The 17064-nt window shown below is 37.5% G+C and overlaps 1 protein-coding gene across 1 annotated transcript; it reads right to left on the bottom strand.

The window, feature by feature from the left end:
• Positions 1–2204: 2204 nt before the first annotated feature.
• On the bottom strand, positions 2205–15162 carry LOC122411349 (dynein axonemal heavy chain 5-like). The gene is made up of 7 exons (XM_043420093.1): positions 15110–15162; positions 12956–13176; positions 12712–12860; positions 12463–12599; positions 12228–12366; positions 2293–2513; positions 2205–2211 (listed from the first exon to the last, which is right to left on the bottom strand). Exons 1-7 carry the CDS (start codon positions 15160–15162, stop codon positions 2205–2207), a joined length of 927 nt encoding a protein of 308 aa, XP_043276028.1.
• Between the last annotated feature and the right edge of the window lie 1902 nt (positions 15163–17064).

The following is a 17064-nucleotide window of genomic DNA, read 5'->3' as shown; positions in this document are numbered from 1 at the left end:
TCCGTTGTTATCTTGAAGACGAATTTTTTCTGCCATCCTTGTCGTGCGTTTAAAAAACGGGGAAAAAAGATAATTTATGTTTTTTCAGAAAGTCAGTAGTCAAATTTCAAAGAATCATGAACTAACTGATGTTGAGTATGCAAATTACAGCTGAATATACCCCCAAAAACCGTGCGAAGTTACATTTCGATCTAACCAATCGTTTCCTGCAAGCTGTCAAACATTAAAAATTTTTCAAGGGTCACGTTTTTTATGTTAAACGAGTCATGATCATGACAAAAATGGAAAATAAAAAATTTCAAAGTTTTTTCTGCATTTTTCCCATAAATAAGGTTGAAATATACAAAAAAAAAATTCTGAAAGTTTTTGATGAAAATTGATTTTTTTTCTTAACCCTCTCGGACCGTATGTTGCTTCTACGCAACACGCGCTTCCAGGCCCAATAAAACTGCATCGGTCAGTAAGGTCGAGGTTCTAACTGCGTATTTCCATCAAGCAAGGTTAGATTGCACCTTAGATACTCCTAAACCAAGAGATAAACTGCTTTAACTCATCGAAATATCAATATGAAGTCGGAGTTTCATGTTGAGTTGGCGTTGTGTGAAAAGGTGCTTTAGTTATCGCAAAAGAAAAGTGGGTATAAATGTTTTTTTCGTACTCCAAACGTTATTTCCTTTCAAAGGGAAGCTAATATGATGTATTTAAGGTATTCGGTGCTAGATTCATTCATAAATTTTCCTGATTTTGCTCCCCAAGGACCTGGTGCTGCGCGCAGCGAACATTCAAAAATTCATATTCCCCACCAAAAAAACCGAAATGTCACAATGGATTCGGAAACTAGAAAGTATTTTGAGATAAAATTATGAAGGGAATCATTTTCCGTCAACGCGAAATAGGTCTCGGTCTGAGAGGGTTAAGGCTTCCAACATTGACGGCTTCTGAAAAACCATAAATTACCTTTTTTCCTATTTTTTTAAATGCAAGACACGGATGGAAGAAAAAATTCGTCTTCAAGATCGCAACGGAATCTTGCAGGACATTCATTCCAGTTTTCAGAACTGCCCTTGAATTTCCTGTGCGACAATTGGTTGCCGAGATATCGTCGACCAAAGACAAAAGGGTCCTTCTTGATTCAATGTTCAACATCTCAGCAAAAAATGGCCCTACCATAGTTTTTAAAAAAGCAAAATGAAGCTGAATAAACCAGCTATCTGGTCCATACCATGGCTTAGTTGAAAAAAATAAATCTACGCTTGTGAAATTAAAAAAAAAGCATAAAAATTTGCAAATTTTTTTCTCGCACTTTTTCTCAAAATTGCGCAGAACTTGTAGCTCTGCATTTTTTTTTCGTCATAAGATCTTGAAATTACAAACTAAAAGCTTCAAAATGCGGTTTTTTAGACCTCGATACGACCATTTTTCACTGAAATACAACATTTTGAATAACCATTAAAAATTCGGGAAAATCTTTTGACCCTTTAATTTTTTTCGTTAGTGTAGTATGGAAGACCTTATTATTTGATCTGTATATTGAATACTAATATACAATAGCTCGGAAAGTAGGAAAAAAAATTGACACATAAACCAGATTTAAAAAATCGAAGTTTCTCCAATCATGCAGAAAAATTGATATTTGAATCCAAGTTCATGCTTACAGGCACGTCTTCCTCTTACCGTACATAGCTACGGCTTTGCGTAGATTTTTTTTTCATCATTTAAAACCGTTTTGAGGGGCGCGCGATCCATTTTTTTTACCCATATTAAGGGCCACCCTAATATATATCTTCACATTGTTTTTCGGATTAAAAAATTTTTTTCTCATTTAGCCGTGGAAGGCTCTTGGTTTTAACATGATAAGATTAAACTGATGCTGGATTCGGATGAAATGATCTCAAAAATCAATATACCTAGTATTTTGATGATCCATGGTTATTCTCAATTTGACCCGGAAATGACCTAATACCTAAGCTGCCGGGATCAAACAGATTCTGGGTTTAGCTTTCTCGGGACAAAATACTATGAAATATGACAATTTCATTCTCGAATCTCAAAATCGATTTCTTTCTGTGTAATTGTGTTATCGATAGGGCTATTCGAGCACAAAGGCATTTGATCGTAGAAAAATTGTTAGTAGAACCGTTGCACTGCTGCTATCTTTCCGAGTAGACTCCTTACTTGGAAATAATATTTTAAACAAGAAGGTACTACGGCCTAGAATAGTTTTTTCATGCCATTATTCGGCATTTCAACTCAAGTGTCTTCGCTCATCGTTAGAACATTAGAAGAAATTACCTTAACACTCTCATGAGCGTAGTTTCTTCAGAATCTCCAGGTTGTGCTCGTTTCTGGTGGCCCAGCGTTCGCAAACAAGATAATATGTTCCTCAGCCCGAAGTCATAGTGCACTTGCTTGCTCAATTGTTCTTCGCACAATTTATAAAGAGTGAAAAATTTCCTGGACAATTTGACATTTTCTTTGAAGCCACATGCAGCTAACTTCACTCTCATTATAATCTAAAAATGCGATAAACGGGAATACATGATATGTTCAGACAATTTTTCGTCACTTTTACTTCACCAGACTCCTTCGTACCCGTATGAATAGTAATGTATTTCGAGCAAAAAAATCCGTTTATGTAGTTTTGGGTTTTTCCTTAGCTGTTTCCTAAGGCAGGATAAACAATACTATATACGAAAAATAAATAAAAATTGGGCCCAAACATGAACAAAAATGGCTAAACGCATAGCGGTCCTGAAGTAGTTCGGGTCGATCAGTGACCGCGAGAAAGGTGCTGAGCACATTCGTATGATTGTGGATTAGGGTGATCCTTATTTGAAGTTGCAAGTTTTTTTTTTAAATTTTCCCTCCGATTTGATTTCAAATCAATAAAAAAAGATACCACAAAAAGACTGAGGTCAGTGATATGTTGGGAAATGGTACTGGCAAGTCTGCATCAATTGAAAATAGGCATTGTATATTAAAGCGATGTTTTTCTGCCGTGGCCGATTGCCTATCATTTTATTACGATCCTTCTTCCTATTGTAATATCTACTTGTTTTCCTATTATAGTCTCTGCAGTATAGAGTCCGTAACACTTCCTTGAGAAAGCTCACCCCGTTCCGAATATCGTGTCTCCTGGCACAGTGTCTAGCTAACATGATATTCTTTCTGGTATTTTATAAGTTCCCTCGGCATTGCCCAAGCCACCTTAATTACAAATTCTATGCGCAAATATTAACCTTCTTGGATAATCTCAATTCTTTAAGGGACTATACCAGTGTGACACTTTCAAAATATCGATTTTTTTGGTTATTCGATAGTTTATACTTTCAAAAATATCCTGTGAAAGCGACAAGGTCGTATCTTGAATTGTTTTCGATTGGTAGCGTTCTAAAGAGCGAACACTTGCAGGTATAAACCGCTCCACCTGCCTATAGACGGAGTTTCAGAGTTAGTGCGTCGTTACTCGAATCTTTCGCATTGTAAACAGTACACAGGAAATAAGGGGTCTATATAGGTGTATACGGTCCTTATAATATTTTGGAGCCGTTAGGTACTGTTGTCGAAGCGTATGTTCAGTTTACTCTCAGCTGTCGTACACGCAACGTACAAACAACGCAACGAAAATGAGTAATGTCCAGAAAAATCGCTGGAAAACTGTTACACACCGGAGATAACAAAATTATCGTTGAACAAACGCATAGATGCTGTTTTATCGAGTTTTTCTCAGTTTTCAGTGCAATAAGTGCTTTGATTGTTTGTAAAATTTGTAAAAAAGATGTCAAGTTTAATCGAACAAGTTCACGTGGTTTAGGATTTAAAATAGCTGTGTTATGTGAGTGCGGTATTGCATATGTGAATTCTGGACCGACAATTAATAATGTTTATGAAATAAATCGTCGTATAGTGTTTGTGATGCGACTTCTAGGCATCGGTATCAATGGACTAAATTTATTTTGTGGCTTGATGAATCTCCTTGCAAAATATAATTGAAGCTGTTAAAACCATTTATTATTGAAGTACACAAAAAGCCATAACCGAAGAAAAAGCAAAAACTTTACAGGAAGAAGGTTCGGATGGTTGCTTAACAGTTCCTAGAGATGGCACATGGAAAAAACGCGGCCACACTTCACGTTTCGGTATTACAATTCTTGCGGGTAAATATAGTAAAAAAATTATCGATACAATCGTAAAATCGACTTATTGTAAGAGTTGTAAACTATGGGAAAAGAAAAAATATTTTCATCCTGAAGAATACGAAGAATGGTATGAAGAGCATAACGGTTGCGATGCAAATCATGTTGGATCGGCTGGAAAACTGAAAGTCGACAGTGTAAAAGAAATGTTTGGCTGCTCGATCGATCAATACGGAGGGAAATACACGCGCTACATTGGCGACAGTGATAGTACCACATACAAAGGCTTATTAGGTTTAAATCCATACGATGATATACATAAAGAAAAATTAGAATGCTACTTGCACGTAAAAAAAAAATGGGAACGCGATGCCGTAATCTAAAAAAGAACAAACCAAAGGATTAAGCGGAAGGAGTAAGAATACGAAAAAGTTGACTGATCAAGTTATCAATAAATTACAGAAATATTACGGATTAGCCATTACCAGGTATCAAGATTGTGATAGCCACATAGACGTCACGTGAGCGATGTGAGGTAGTGATAGGAATTAGGGCCATCAATGATCAGTCTAGTATGGCAATAGCATGGCAGAAAAAGAGGAGACATTAGACTGGGCGGAGATAAACGAATTAGTGCAAAGTAGCCGCACGGGCTGGATTCAAAACTTACGTAAACCCGAGCTAGTGTGCCTCTGTGACAAGTTTCAGATCGAAATTAGTGCGGACGCATCCATAGACATTATAAGAAAAATATTCCGGAAGTTCGTGCTATAATACTCGAATACTCCGGAATTCGAATCAGGTGTACAGGAAAACCGAGTGGAGGTATCCCGCAACATGGCCGCCATGTGGGTGGGCCAGATGGAACAGTTTAAAAAGGGTGAAAATTGGGAAGCATTCGTGCAACAGCTTGAAGCTTTCATTACGCTAAATGATATACCAGCGGAAAAAAAGTCGCGCTGTTGTTAACAAGACTTTCGACAGTGGTTTTTGCGGAGCTACCAGGAATCATCGGATCGGCCGAGCCTTCGACGCTTGAATACACAGTGTTAAAAGAAAAACTCTCGGCCCATTTCAATCCTAAACCGAATGCACACCATCAACGATATACATTCCGGGAACGTAAACAGAAGTTCGAGGAATCGATCCAAGACTACGTGCTAGCTTTGCGAACAATAGCACAGAAATGCGAGTTCGCAGCGACGGAAATAAATACACAAGTGAAAGATCAGCTTCTATCGGGTGTTTATAACGAGCGTGTGCGATACGAACTACTAAAGGAGTCGTCCTTCACGCTGGAAGACCTCATAAAACTTGCAAAAACAGTCGAGTTGGCAGATAACAAATCTGGGGGATTCCAAACAGCATCGAAGGATGTCCAAGCATTGATCGCGCAGGAGGAGACAAACATGCACGTCGTAGACTACATGCAGAATCGTGGTGCGGGTCGAGGACATGTAAGCGCACCGAGAAGACGCGGAACCCCATCCGGAGGTCACGGAAACCAACGAGGACGCAACAGTGAAACATCGAGACCAGCAAGAATGAATTCACATTTGGTTTGTTACTGCTGCGGCGGAAAAAATCATATACGATCAGAGTGTTACTTAAAGAATAAATACTATAGCGAATGTGGCACACAAGGCCATATTTATAAAATGTGCAAGAAAACGAAAGAAAAACAACAAGCTTGGCGCGCTTAAAATTACGTGGATGGAGATATAGCTGACGAAGTAAGCGACGACCAAACATTTGATAACAACCGTTTCGAAAGCGATTTTTTTCAAGTAAGAGCCAAGAAGATTTCCGAAACCTCTACGAGTAACTCAGTAAACAGTAAAATATTAGAAATCATGGTAGAGCTTCAGTTTGAAACGATCATAATAAATAACGTACCACTGAAAATGGAAATAGATTCAGGCGCCGGGCCGGCCATAATCTCCAAGTAATGTTATGAAAACTTTTTCCAAAACACACCTCTAATAACTTCGAAAGTAATATTGCGAACGTATAATAAGCTTCCCATACCATATTTAGGATATATTGAGGTTACAGCCGAAAGACAAGGCATTAAAAATAACTTGATATTGAACGTAGTAAAAGAAGGAGGGCCACCCCTTCTAGGTCGTAATTGGTTGCAAGCTTTCGGGTTGTGGCCGATTCGTTTCCAAAGCAACATACACACAGTGGTCACCAGTAAAATAAGTAAGCCCGAGAAAACAGAAGAGATAAGTGAAAGTATTGAAACGAACGAATTCAAACGAGATTTCCCGAATTTGTTTGAAGCGGGAATAGGCACGTTCACAGAAGGAAAATTAAAATTAACACTTAAAGATGGAGCGCAACCAAAATTCTTGCAACCCAGAAAAGTGCCATGGTCATTGCGTGAAAAAGTTGAAAAGGAATTGTTAAGATTACAAACCTTGGAAATAATTTCCCCGATAGAATACAGTGATTGGGGCACACCGGTGGTGCCTATATTGAAAAATGATGGCTCAGGTAGACTTTGTGGTGATTTCAAGGTCACTCTAAATAAATATTTACAAGTCGATCATTTCCCTTTACCAAGAGTGGAAGAAGTTTTCGAAACACTAAGAGGAGGGAAATTATTCACAAAACTTGATTTATCAGAAGCTTGCCAGCAATTACTGTTAACGGAAGATTCAAAAAAAACTAGTAGTAATAAGTTCACATCTTGGACTATTTCAATATAATCGGTTATCCTATGGAGTATCAACGGGCCCAGGATCATTTCAAAGGATAATGGCAACATTATTATTAGGAGTCGCGGGAGTAATAGTTTTCATTGACAATATCTTGACAGCCGCGGCTGATTTAAAGGCTCATTTGCAAAAATTGAAAGAAGTAATGAAACGTTTAAGTGAGGCAGGTTTGCGATTAAAATTTGAGAAATGTAGTTTTTTACAAGCAAAAGTACGCTACCTTGGTTTCGAAATAAATCGCGAAGGTATTAGAGCGCTACAAGACAAAATATTGAGTGTAAAAAATGCACCGACCCCAAAAGATGTTTCAGAGCTACGTAGTTTTTTGGGATCTATAAATTATTATGGTAGATTCATCGAAAACATGGTCCAAAAACTGCGACCATTGTACGCATGTTTAGAAAAAGCGAAATTCGAGTGAACACAGGAGTGCACTAAAACATTCGAAGCGATAAAAAAGAATTGTTATCGGAAAAAGTATTAGTTCATTTCGATCCGCAGAAAACAATAATTCTAACATGTGACGCCTCGCCGTACGGCATTAGCGCGGTACTCGCACACCCAAACCGGGAGGACACAGATCGCCCAGTTTGTTTTGCAAGCCGCTCGCTTAGCACCATAGAACGAAATTACTCACAATTGGACAAAGAAGGTCTTGCCATTGTTTTTGGAGTTCGTAAATTCTATAAATACCTCTACGGAAGCGAATTCATCTTGCAAATAGATACGGCGGCACTCACCCGAATCTTTAACCCTACAAAATCTATACCCGAAATAGCGGCGGCACGCTTACAGAGATGGGCGATCTTTCTAGCCCCGTTTAGATATACGATTAAACACATCCGTGGGACCTCAAACTATGCGGATTGGCTAAGCCGTTTACCCTTATCAGATACAGAAGAAAAAAAAATTCCCAGTGTTGCAAGATATTGCGTATACGTATATAAACGAAATAAAAAAATTTGATTTCGCTACTCTAAATTGGAAAGACGTCCAACGGGCAACGCAAGAAGATGAAATCCTAAGCAAAGTCATGAGGCGCTGTATAGACGGTTGGTGTAAGAAAGAAAATAATGAAACAGATCTCAAAATTTTTTGGAACAGACGTGATGCACTGACAATCGAAAACAATTGTCTTTTATGGGGCCATCGAATAATCGTCCCAAACAAACTACGGTCACTAGTACAAAAAGAATTACATCACAGTCATTTTGGTAGCACACGAATGAAAGCTCTGGCACGCTCGTTCGTATGGTGGCCAGGCATAGATAAAGAAATCGACGGAATAACGACAAAATGTAGACCTTGCCTAGAAACCCGAAAGAACCCGCCAAAAATCACCTTAACCCCCTGGGCGTGGCCATTAACAGTTTGGCATCGAATACACGCCGATTTTTTAGGGCCACTATATGGTAGAGTAATTTTGATAATAATTGATAGTCACTCAAAATGGCCGGAAGTATTAGCGGTACCTTCCATGAACGAGGAAAACACAATTTTGGTTTTCAAGGATATTTTTGCGAGACACGGATATCCGGCCCACTTAGTGACTGACAATTATTCGACTTTTGTTGGAAACCGTTTTCAAAGTTTCATAAAAATGTGTGGCGTACGCCACAGCACAACCCCACCGTATCATCCGGCCACTAACAGAGTCGCAGAGAATTTTGTTGGTACATTTAAAAGAAAAATAACATGTATGGTTAAAGACCGAATAGAGTCTCGCGAAGCGATAACACAATTCTTATTCGATTACCGCAGCACACCTCACGCAGCTACGCAGAGAACGCCAGCCAGTTTAGCGATAGGTAGAGAATTGCGAACTCGTTTCTCGCTATTGCGCCGAACACCGATAAGTGGAAATGTATGCGATCATCAATCAAGGCAAATAAAAAATCATTTAGGAAACAGTACTAAGTCATTTAGTGACGGAGCTTCCGATTGAAAACCATGCACGCCAAGTTTGTGTGTAATATTGACAATGAATTTGTGCAGTACATCACATAGATACAACGCATGCACTTGTACACGTATTTGCGCTTTTCTTTATAAAAGGTTTTTGTATCATATTGTGTAAAATGTTTTAAGTTTATAACCTGAGCTAGCATAAAAGCAGATGATAATTTCTTAAAAATTGCAGAATCATTCTGGAATTCTTTGTTGCTCTGTGACGCTTGCTGGAAAATTTTCCTGAAGAAGTGAGTGCTTAGGGCTAAAAGTGTACACGAATGAATTCCACAGGAACCTTATTTCATTCACTGTACTTGGCTACGTTAGAAAATGATCTCATTTTTTTTTTATTTCCAAAGTTCTGAATTCCTACAAGAAACGTAAATCATTCACTGTATATGTTACAATAGATCTCATGATTTTTCATAGTTAATAATTTTTTGCAATTTTTTTATTGACAATGCAAAAATAGAAAATCATTTAAAACTACGGTCGCGACCTTTTAATACTTGGCGTGCCTTTTTTACGTTTTGAAGTTTTAATATTTTTTACTATACAGTGACCTACGATCTTTTTGATTGGTTGAAAATTGTCAATCTGGCATTAAAAAAACGATCATTCTTTTACCCCAAAAAACGACACTTTTTTTCAAAACAACGTCATTTTGTTAATTTTTGATATTTTTCAAAAATTGTATAGGAAATACCTTCAACTTTAATAATCTTTTTGATATTTTTTGTTTCAGCTACTCATTTGGCCGGAATCATGTAAAAAAAAATCTTAAAATATAGCTGAAAATATACCTTATTATGTCCAAAAAACCTTCAAAACATTCTATCGAGTACGTTCTTTTAAAGCAAATCCCGAAAATCACCTAATTTTTCATGGGTTACACTGGTATAGCCCTAATAACTTTCATATGAAATGCCGACCCAGAATACCCGGCGGTTCAGGAACTGCATCTTATTGCATATTATTCATCAAAAATATTTCTTTTTGCTCTCATAGCAGAAAGTGTTCTGTGAAATCATGAATCTTATGGAATTTTGTCACTCTCAAAAAATTTCAACGGCTGTCTCATTAATTTTTTTTTCTGCGTATCTAGCTATAAGTCATAACATTGAAAAAGATGTAGCTACAAATGACCACCCTAATGTATATAAACTGTGTTTTTATTATAATTAATATCAAACATAATAATAACGAAAAAATATTTTCCAAAATTTTTAGTTTCTACCTTACTGTTTATAAAATTCTTAAGTGGTGTCTTGAATTTATTCAAGCTAACAAGCGCGCGTCGTGCTTAACACTGTGATGACTATTCTGAACTGTCATTATTTCTTTTTAATTATGTAAGAATGATTAATAACGTGAATTAATTTATTAGTTGTGAAATTTTCTGAGGCTTACACATTTTGAAAATAAGGAGCCATTTCACCAGATTTGCGGGTTTGGGAAAAAAAGATTAAAACTGAATATCTCCGTACAGTGTTTGTTAATTTCTTATAACGTTAGTGTAACGGGACACCAACGGCCGTGGTAGATCGAGAGCACAAAAGCAGGGCCGACGCATAATCGCGCCATCGCGATCTTCGATCCACAAGTCACACCTCTCTATTGGAAACGTGTGACGTTTCTTACGCGTGATCGTACGCCCTCGGCGCTACTAATCACGCCCCTTGAAACACTCCCAGCCGAAGCGTCACCAAGGGTCCTGCCACACCTCTTACTAACGGAGATAAGACAGCCCTCTGACACACCTCATCGATCGCGATCACGGAGTCTACCTACTCGCCTCAGATATCCTCCTAATAACATCGAAGCTTCCCAAGAGCCCGATATTGTCAATAACTTTTCATCTTCCACCTCCCCGCGACGAAGAGTATAATGGTTGCTCTCTTGAACCACGTAGTGGCAGATCTCTCTAGTTTCCCACCGAACACCCTCGAGGTAATGGGAAAGGGGACGTTTCCCCTCAAGCCCCTGTATCTACTTAAGGGCGAACGCAGAGAGCTCGAGATTATTCCTACAACATTCTTCTACAATTCAACAACCGTAAGTGGACATCAATTTGATCACCATCCGAGTAGTGCCTCATATCAATTGCTGAGCATTGCTCCTTCGTCAATTCTTCCCGAGTTCGTGAGTAGGACTCTAACTCCGTGGAAAGCCCCGTCATTGCGCCGGAAGTCCGACCTTGGAGTTAGAGCATTACGGTGACTGTAGGCAGGTTTATTTAAACAAAGGGTGAATAAAATACTTTTCGTCGGATTAGCTAACGTGCGCGCTCCCTCAATCGGGACTTGTAATATTCCGTTTCACCGCAGGTGCACACGCCGCCTACATCAAGACGTTTCACCATTTGTTTAAATATTATCTCAACTCCCGGAATACGCTTCATCGACTCGCGACACGAAGTATCAATTGCATTGAGTCACTTAAGTTTTAAATCAACCGAACATTTTAATTGCGATCAGCTTCTCTGATTTTAGAGTTCGAGCACTCGCCGCGCTCGAATTCGCGAGATAGAATTCTCTTTAAGGCATGAGACTTGTGAAAATTCCCAGTTGACTTTTACGGTCGAAGTTAGAGTTGTCAGCTACCCTGAAACTTCGAGATCAGTCCTGGGCACGCTGAAATCTCTTGGAGACCCTCTCCTTGGCCTAGCTTAATCTTTTTTGTATGTCGGCTCCAACTCGATAAAATCGCAGGGTTAGAAAATTCAATTACGCGATCTACGCATTTTCAGAGATCCGTCTTTCAGAATTCAAGATCGAGCCGCGCATAGAGTTATCGTCATAGCCCGTGTCGTCGAATATCAATGTGTGCATGGGCTTGAGTCACAGCGAAACCTTGTTCCTTCCACACGCAGACGCTCTCACACCGAGCTCGAGCACTCGATGCTCCGATAACACCTCTCACGCGCTCCTACTAACCTGCTAACTCTTCTCTTCCCGCCATTCTAATATTTGTAATATTGTCGTTAATTAAAGTCCGACACCCGCTCTATTGTTGCTAACATTTAAGTGATAAAATCTTTGATCATTTCTTAAAATTTACCATTCCATTAACAGAATATCCCGTTGTAAAACGATCTTCATTTCCGTACGTAGTATGCCTATGATGAAGGGTCGGCAATAGTGCACATGAAAGCACGCACCTACTCTGAGGCTTTTTCTAAAAACAAAATAAAATAGATCCTCCCCCAAAACGCTCCTATACCTTCGAACGGGTCCACTCGAGTCCGAACCGATTTACTTGTGCCGTGCGATACCTCGCCCACGCACGAAGAAAAACGAAAAGTTTCACTAATGAGAATAAAAAAAATTCGCTTAAATCATAGAGGATCAGGTATGAATGTAAAAGTGACAAAAATTGTAATTGTAATACTCATTCAAAGATTTGTAGGTAGTTTTACTTGGCGATCTGGAACCATCATCGCGACGCTTCGAAACTGTATCTTTAGATTTTCAGGCAATTCTTGACGACCGGCGTAGCCCGGATTCATCGTTATGAAAATACCAACTTCATAATCGAGGGAATATATTTCTCCATCACTGTGAATTTTACCAATTAACTTTCACGAATTTTTCAACACTCAACTATTTTTATAACGAACTAGGAATGCGAATTTTCTATTGCTCATCACGTACCTGAACAGAAAGTTCGTTTTCTTTTCTTTCCGCGCTGTCATGATAACAGATATCTGCTGGGCAGCAACTGATAGGACTGGTAAATCGATCCTATTAAACTCATCAAAGCATCCCCATGTTCCTGATTGTGCAAGCCCCTGAGAATCCATTTAATGTTTTTGTATGATTTTTTTTGTTATTATATTCATGTATTATCTATTGGCCCATTTTTTCGGACATTTTATACCTCTTGACAACATTTTTTAATACCTTAAATATTCGACCAAGTCCTCGGAAATCCATTTGATCTGAGCAGTTAAAAACAACCACATATTTTCCAAGTGCTTTGCCCATGTCCTTAGTAGTTTCCGTTTTTCCCGTACCTGCAGGGCCTGCAGGGGCTCCGCCAAAATTCATCCCTATTCCGAAAAATAGAAATATTATATTCCCTTTATAAGTACTTTACTATTTCAGAAATGTCATAATAATGCCGTGGGACTGTGTTTCCACTCACCTATAGCTTGAGCAAGAGTAATGTAGCATCTATCAGTAAGTGGTGTAATGGCAAGACGGTCTGTACAGCCCAAAAATTCGTTTTGATAAATAAATGAGACATCCGTTATTTTAATAACGACATCTTCACTCTCTGCATTGTAGTAGAATCTCGCTTGTTTCAGCCATTCAAAATCTTGAACCGATCTTATTTTCAAGTGCAACAATCCGTCAAATATGTCTCTAGAAATGAAAGCAGAGAGAAATGAGATCGAGTATTAAAAGTGAAAATTTTGACAAATACGGAGAATTGAAAGATCATCATAACAGTATACGAGGTATTTCATGTAAAACCGATGGACTTTTTCTCCGATCCCCGCCAATTTGGTTAAGGATTTATATACAGTTAGAAATTTCAAACCCTAAGATAAAAAAGGTTGGGATAAGTACATTGTTGGTCTCTCGTTTGCTGATAAATCCATCCATAAAAAAAACTTAAAAATTTTTTTTTTTTGTAATTGTCACACAAAATTTTTTATAAAAAAAAAAAAACAGAAAAATTCGAAAAAAAATTCACAAATCTTGAAAATACATTATCTTTATAAAAAACTAATCTGTATCTATTTTTTGAAGTGTCAAAAGAATCAAGAAAAAAGTAAAAAAAAAATCAAAAAATTGCGCTTAAAATCATTTTGGAAAACGATACCTCATTCTTCTTATTTCATTCGAACAGCTAAATCAATTAAAAAAAAAAATCCATCTAATTTACGTGCAGCACTAAAATTTATGATATCAATCGAAGGACAAGTAATTTACGAGTAACTCCAGTTTACAAAATTATGGAATTGTTCTAAGAAGCTTTTAAATCCAAAAAAATCACATGCAAGCAAGTCATTTCTCACTCTATGGTGGAAGAGACTTATAAGACAATCTATTCTTTTCAGACTTTCAGGAGCTTCTGATATTATTCACAATATTCGACGTCGATTAGATCGATACAAATTATGTTTAAATATGAGTTAAAGGTACTTGTCCGGCCCAACACTTTCCATTAAAATTGTTTATTCAAATAAACATCAGGGCTTTTCTAGAACTGATGGAGCACAAATATTCATGCAGAAGGAATTTGAGAATTATCTTTAAGTAATTTTCCCTTAATTGCACTAATTTAATAAGAATGAAAACGAATTGTACTGTAATATACAAGGGATATTATTGTGCATCGATAAATAGAAACCATTTTGTACATTAAATATGTTCAAACTTCCAAAATAACTCCCCAGTTCGTATTGCAATGACGGCAATTTTTACTTCTTACTTCTTCCAGCGAACGAATTTCATTCGGCATAAATAACCTATACTATTATTAAGAACATTAAACCAATAATAAATCGTATTTCAATAAATTTTCACCGGATTCTGCCGTACAGTTTCGTTTTTTATGATTGATTTTTATTTGAATGAATAGTGATGGGCCGGACAAGTACGTTTAACTCATATTTAAATATAATTTGTATCGATTCAATCGACGTCGAATATTGTGAATAATATCAGAAGCTCTTGAAAGTCTGAAAAGAATCAATTGTCTTATAAGTCTCTGCCACCATGGAGTAAGAGATGACTAGCTTGCATGTGATTTTTTTGGATTTAAAGCTTCTTAGAACATTTCCATAATGTTGAAATTTGGAGTTACTCATAATTCACTTGTCCTTCGATTGATATAATAAATTTTAGTGCTGTACGTAACTCAAATGGTAACTTTTTTCAATTTATTAGAAAATACTTGGCCTCGAATTGATATAATAAATTTTAATGCAGCACGAAAATTAGATGGATTTTTTTAAATTGATTTAGCAGTTCGAATCAAATAAGAAGAATGAGGCATCGGTTTCCAAAATGATTTCAAGCGCGACTTTTCGGTTTTTTATTTTTTTACTCGTTATTTGACTCTTATGACACTTCAAAAAATAGATACAGATTATTTTTTTTTGAAGATAATGTTTTTTCAAGATTTGTGAAAATTTTTTCGAATTGTTCTGTATTTTTTTTTTATAAAATAATTTGTCTGACAATAGTAGATAAGCAAGGGGGATTCTGGATATTGCGGGGTAATGCGGGTCAGCATGTCCTTGACGATGACGTCATGTTCTCGAAGGTTCGATGATGACGTCATTACAGCGTGTCCTTGACGATGACGTCATATTCTCGAAGGTTCGATGATGACGTCATTACAGCGTGTCCTTGACGATGACGTTATGTTCTCGAAGATTCGATGATGACATCACGTTTATTGCGGGGTCACTCGTTCTCCTGGGGGTAATGCGGGTCAAAATGTTCTCGAAGGATGACGTCATCACATTCTTGAACGATAATGTCATCAGATAAGCAAGGGGGATTCTGGATATTGCGGGGTAATGAGGGTCACTCGTTCCCCAGGGGGGTCAGAATGTTCTCGAAGGTTAACGTCACGTTCTTGAAGGATGACATTTCATCATCGAAGGTTCGACGAGGGGTAGTGGGGGAGGGGAAAATTGAGGGATTCTGGGAATTCACCCAAGGTTGACGCGATGATTGAGATGACGGAATTGGTTCGACAAAAATATTTCCAATGCGGCGATGATTGAAATCCGATACGACGTTGAAAAATGTGGTGTCATGAAGAGTTCGACGTAGTAGGTGATGATAAGAGGGTAGGTTTAAGGGATTCTGAGAAAATTGGCTCGAAAAATAATCGAGCGTTGATGATTGAGATAACAGTTTGAAAATAAAAGAATCGTGCAGAATCGTGAAGAATAAAAGATGTGTTGACAGGAATTTTCAAAGCAGACTTCTCCTGTTACAACAAATGCGTATTTGAGTTAACAGTCGATGACCTCTAAAAGCTTCTAGAACATTCCTATAAACAAAGTGATGTAGCAGGATATATAAGGCTCGAATTAAGCATGTCAAATTTTATTCTACACTTAGTTGGCAAATGGCACCGATTTAAAACAACGTGATCTTCGACTACGAATTTTGCTACTATTGAAAAATATTGAAGAACTTAAAGGTTTAATTGAAACAAAATCGAATTTGAATTATCTTACAAAAAAGTTGAGGAATATTCCGTTTTGAGACTCGAACGATTGGTGAAACTAATTTTTTCCACGATTTCATACGAAAAACTTGAAAACTATGGATTTCTCAAAAATCAATAAAGTTGGTTGTCTTGCTGCCTTTCTAGAAGTGAAAAAACTAAAGGATTTGGAAATTCAGAAGAGTTATAAAATCACCAACCTGCGTAAAGTTACAACCAAATACGGCCTCAGGATAGTCCTGGAAGTTGAAGATGATTTCGCTGTATTTTTACCGCCAAGATTTGCAAAATTTCTGAGTGACGAAGAAAATATTCTGCAGGATATGAAAACTGCATCTGATCAGAACCGACTCCTGATGCGTTATCTCGGAGGAGAATACAATCATCTTGAATTCAAATACGAATCTTCGATTGAATCACCATCGATGTAATTTTATATTAAATAATAACTACCATTTTATACTTTGTGTGAAACAATGTTACTTTTTTTTTAAATAAATGAACTTGATACAAACGAAAAACCTCAATTGTGAAAAGCAATAATGTGAAAATCAATAAAATCTTTTTCCCAAATTTTGTATTTATTTTTCATAAAAACCTTACACATGTCTGGAATATACATAGAAGTTGAACAAAAATTCTTAATCATTAGGTTCGAGAATCCAATTTTTTAACAATTGAACATTTTGGTGTGCACAATTGAACAACACACCATACGTCATATCATAACGACAATATATAGGTATATATACTTGTACTACAGACCGGGGGTCAGTGTGTCCTTGACGATGACGTCATGCTCTCGAAGGCTCGAGGATGACGTCATTATGACGTCATAGAACATTCTCGAACGATGACGTCACCATCGAACCTTTGATCGTTCTCGAAGGTCTTGGTGAGAGGGGCAGTGGGGGAGGAAAAAATTGGGGATTCTGGGATTTCGCTCAAGGATGACGCGAATAATTGGCTCGAAAAATAATCGAGCGTTGATGATTGAGATCCGATGACAGAATTAGCTTGAAAATAAAAGAATCGTGCTGCGAGATGTGTTAAGG

The sequence above is a fragment of the Venturia canescens genome, chromosome 5 (genome assembly GCF_019457755.1).
Source record: "Venturia canescens isolate UGA chromosome 5, ASM1945775v1, whole genome shotgun sequence".
Taxonomy (NCBI): Eukaryota; Metazoa; Arthropoda; class Insecta; order Hymenoptera; family Ichneumonidae; genus Venturia; species Venturia canescens.
The sequence above is the reverse complement of the archived record's forward strand: the minus strand, read 5'-3'. Positions and strand labels throughout refer to the sequence as shown.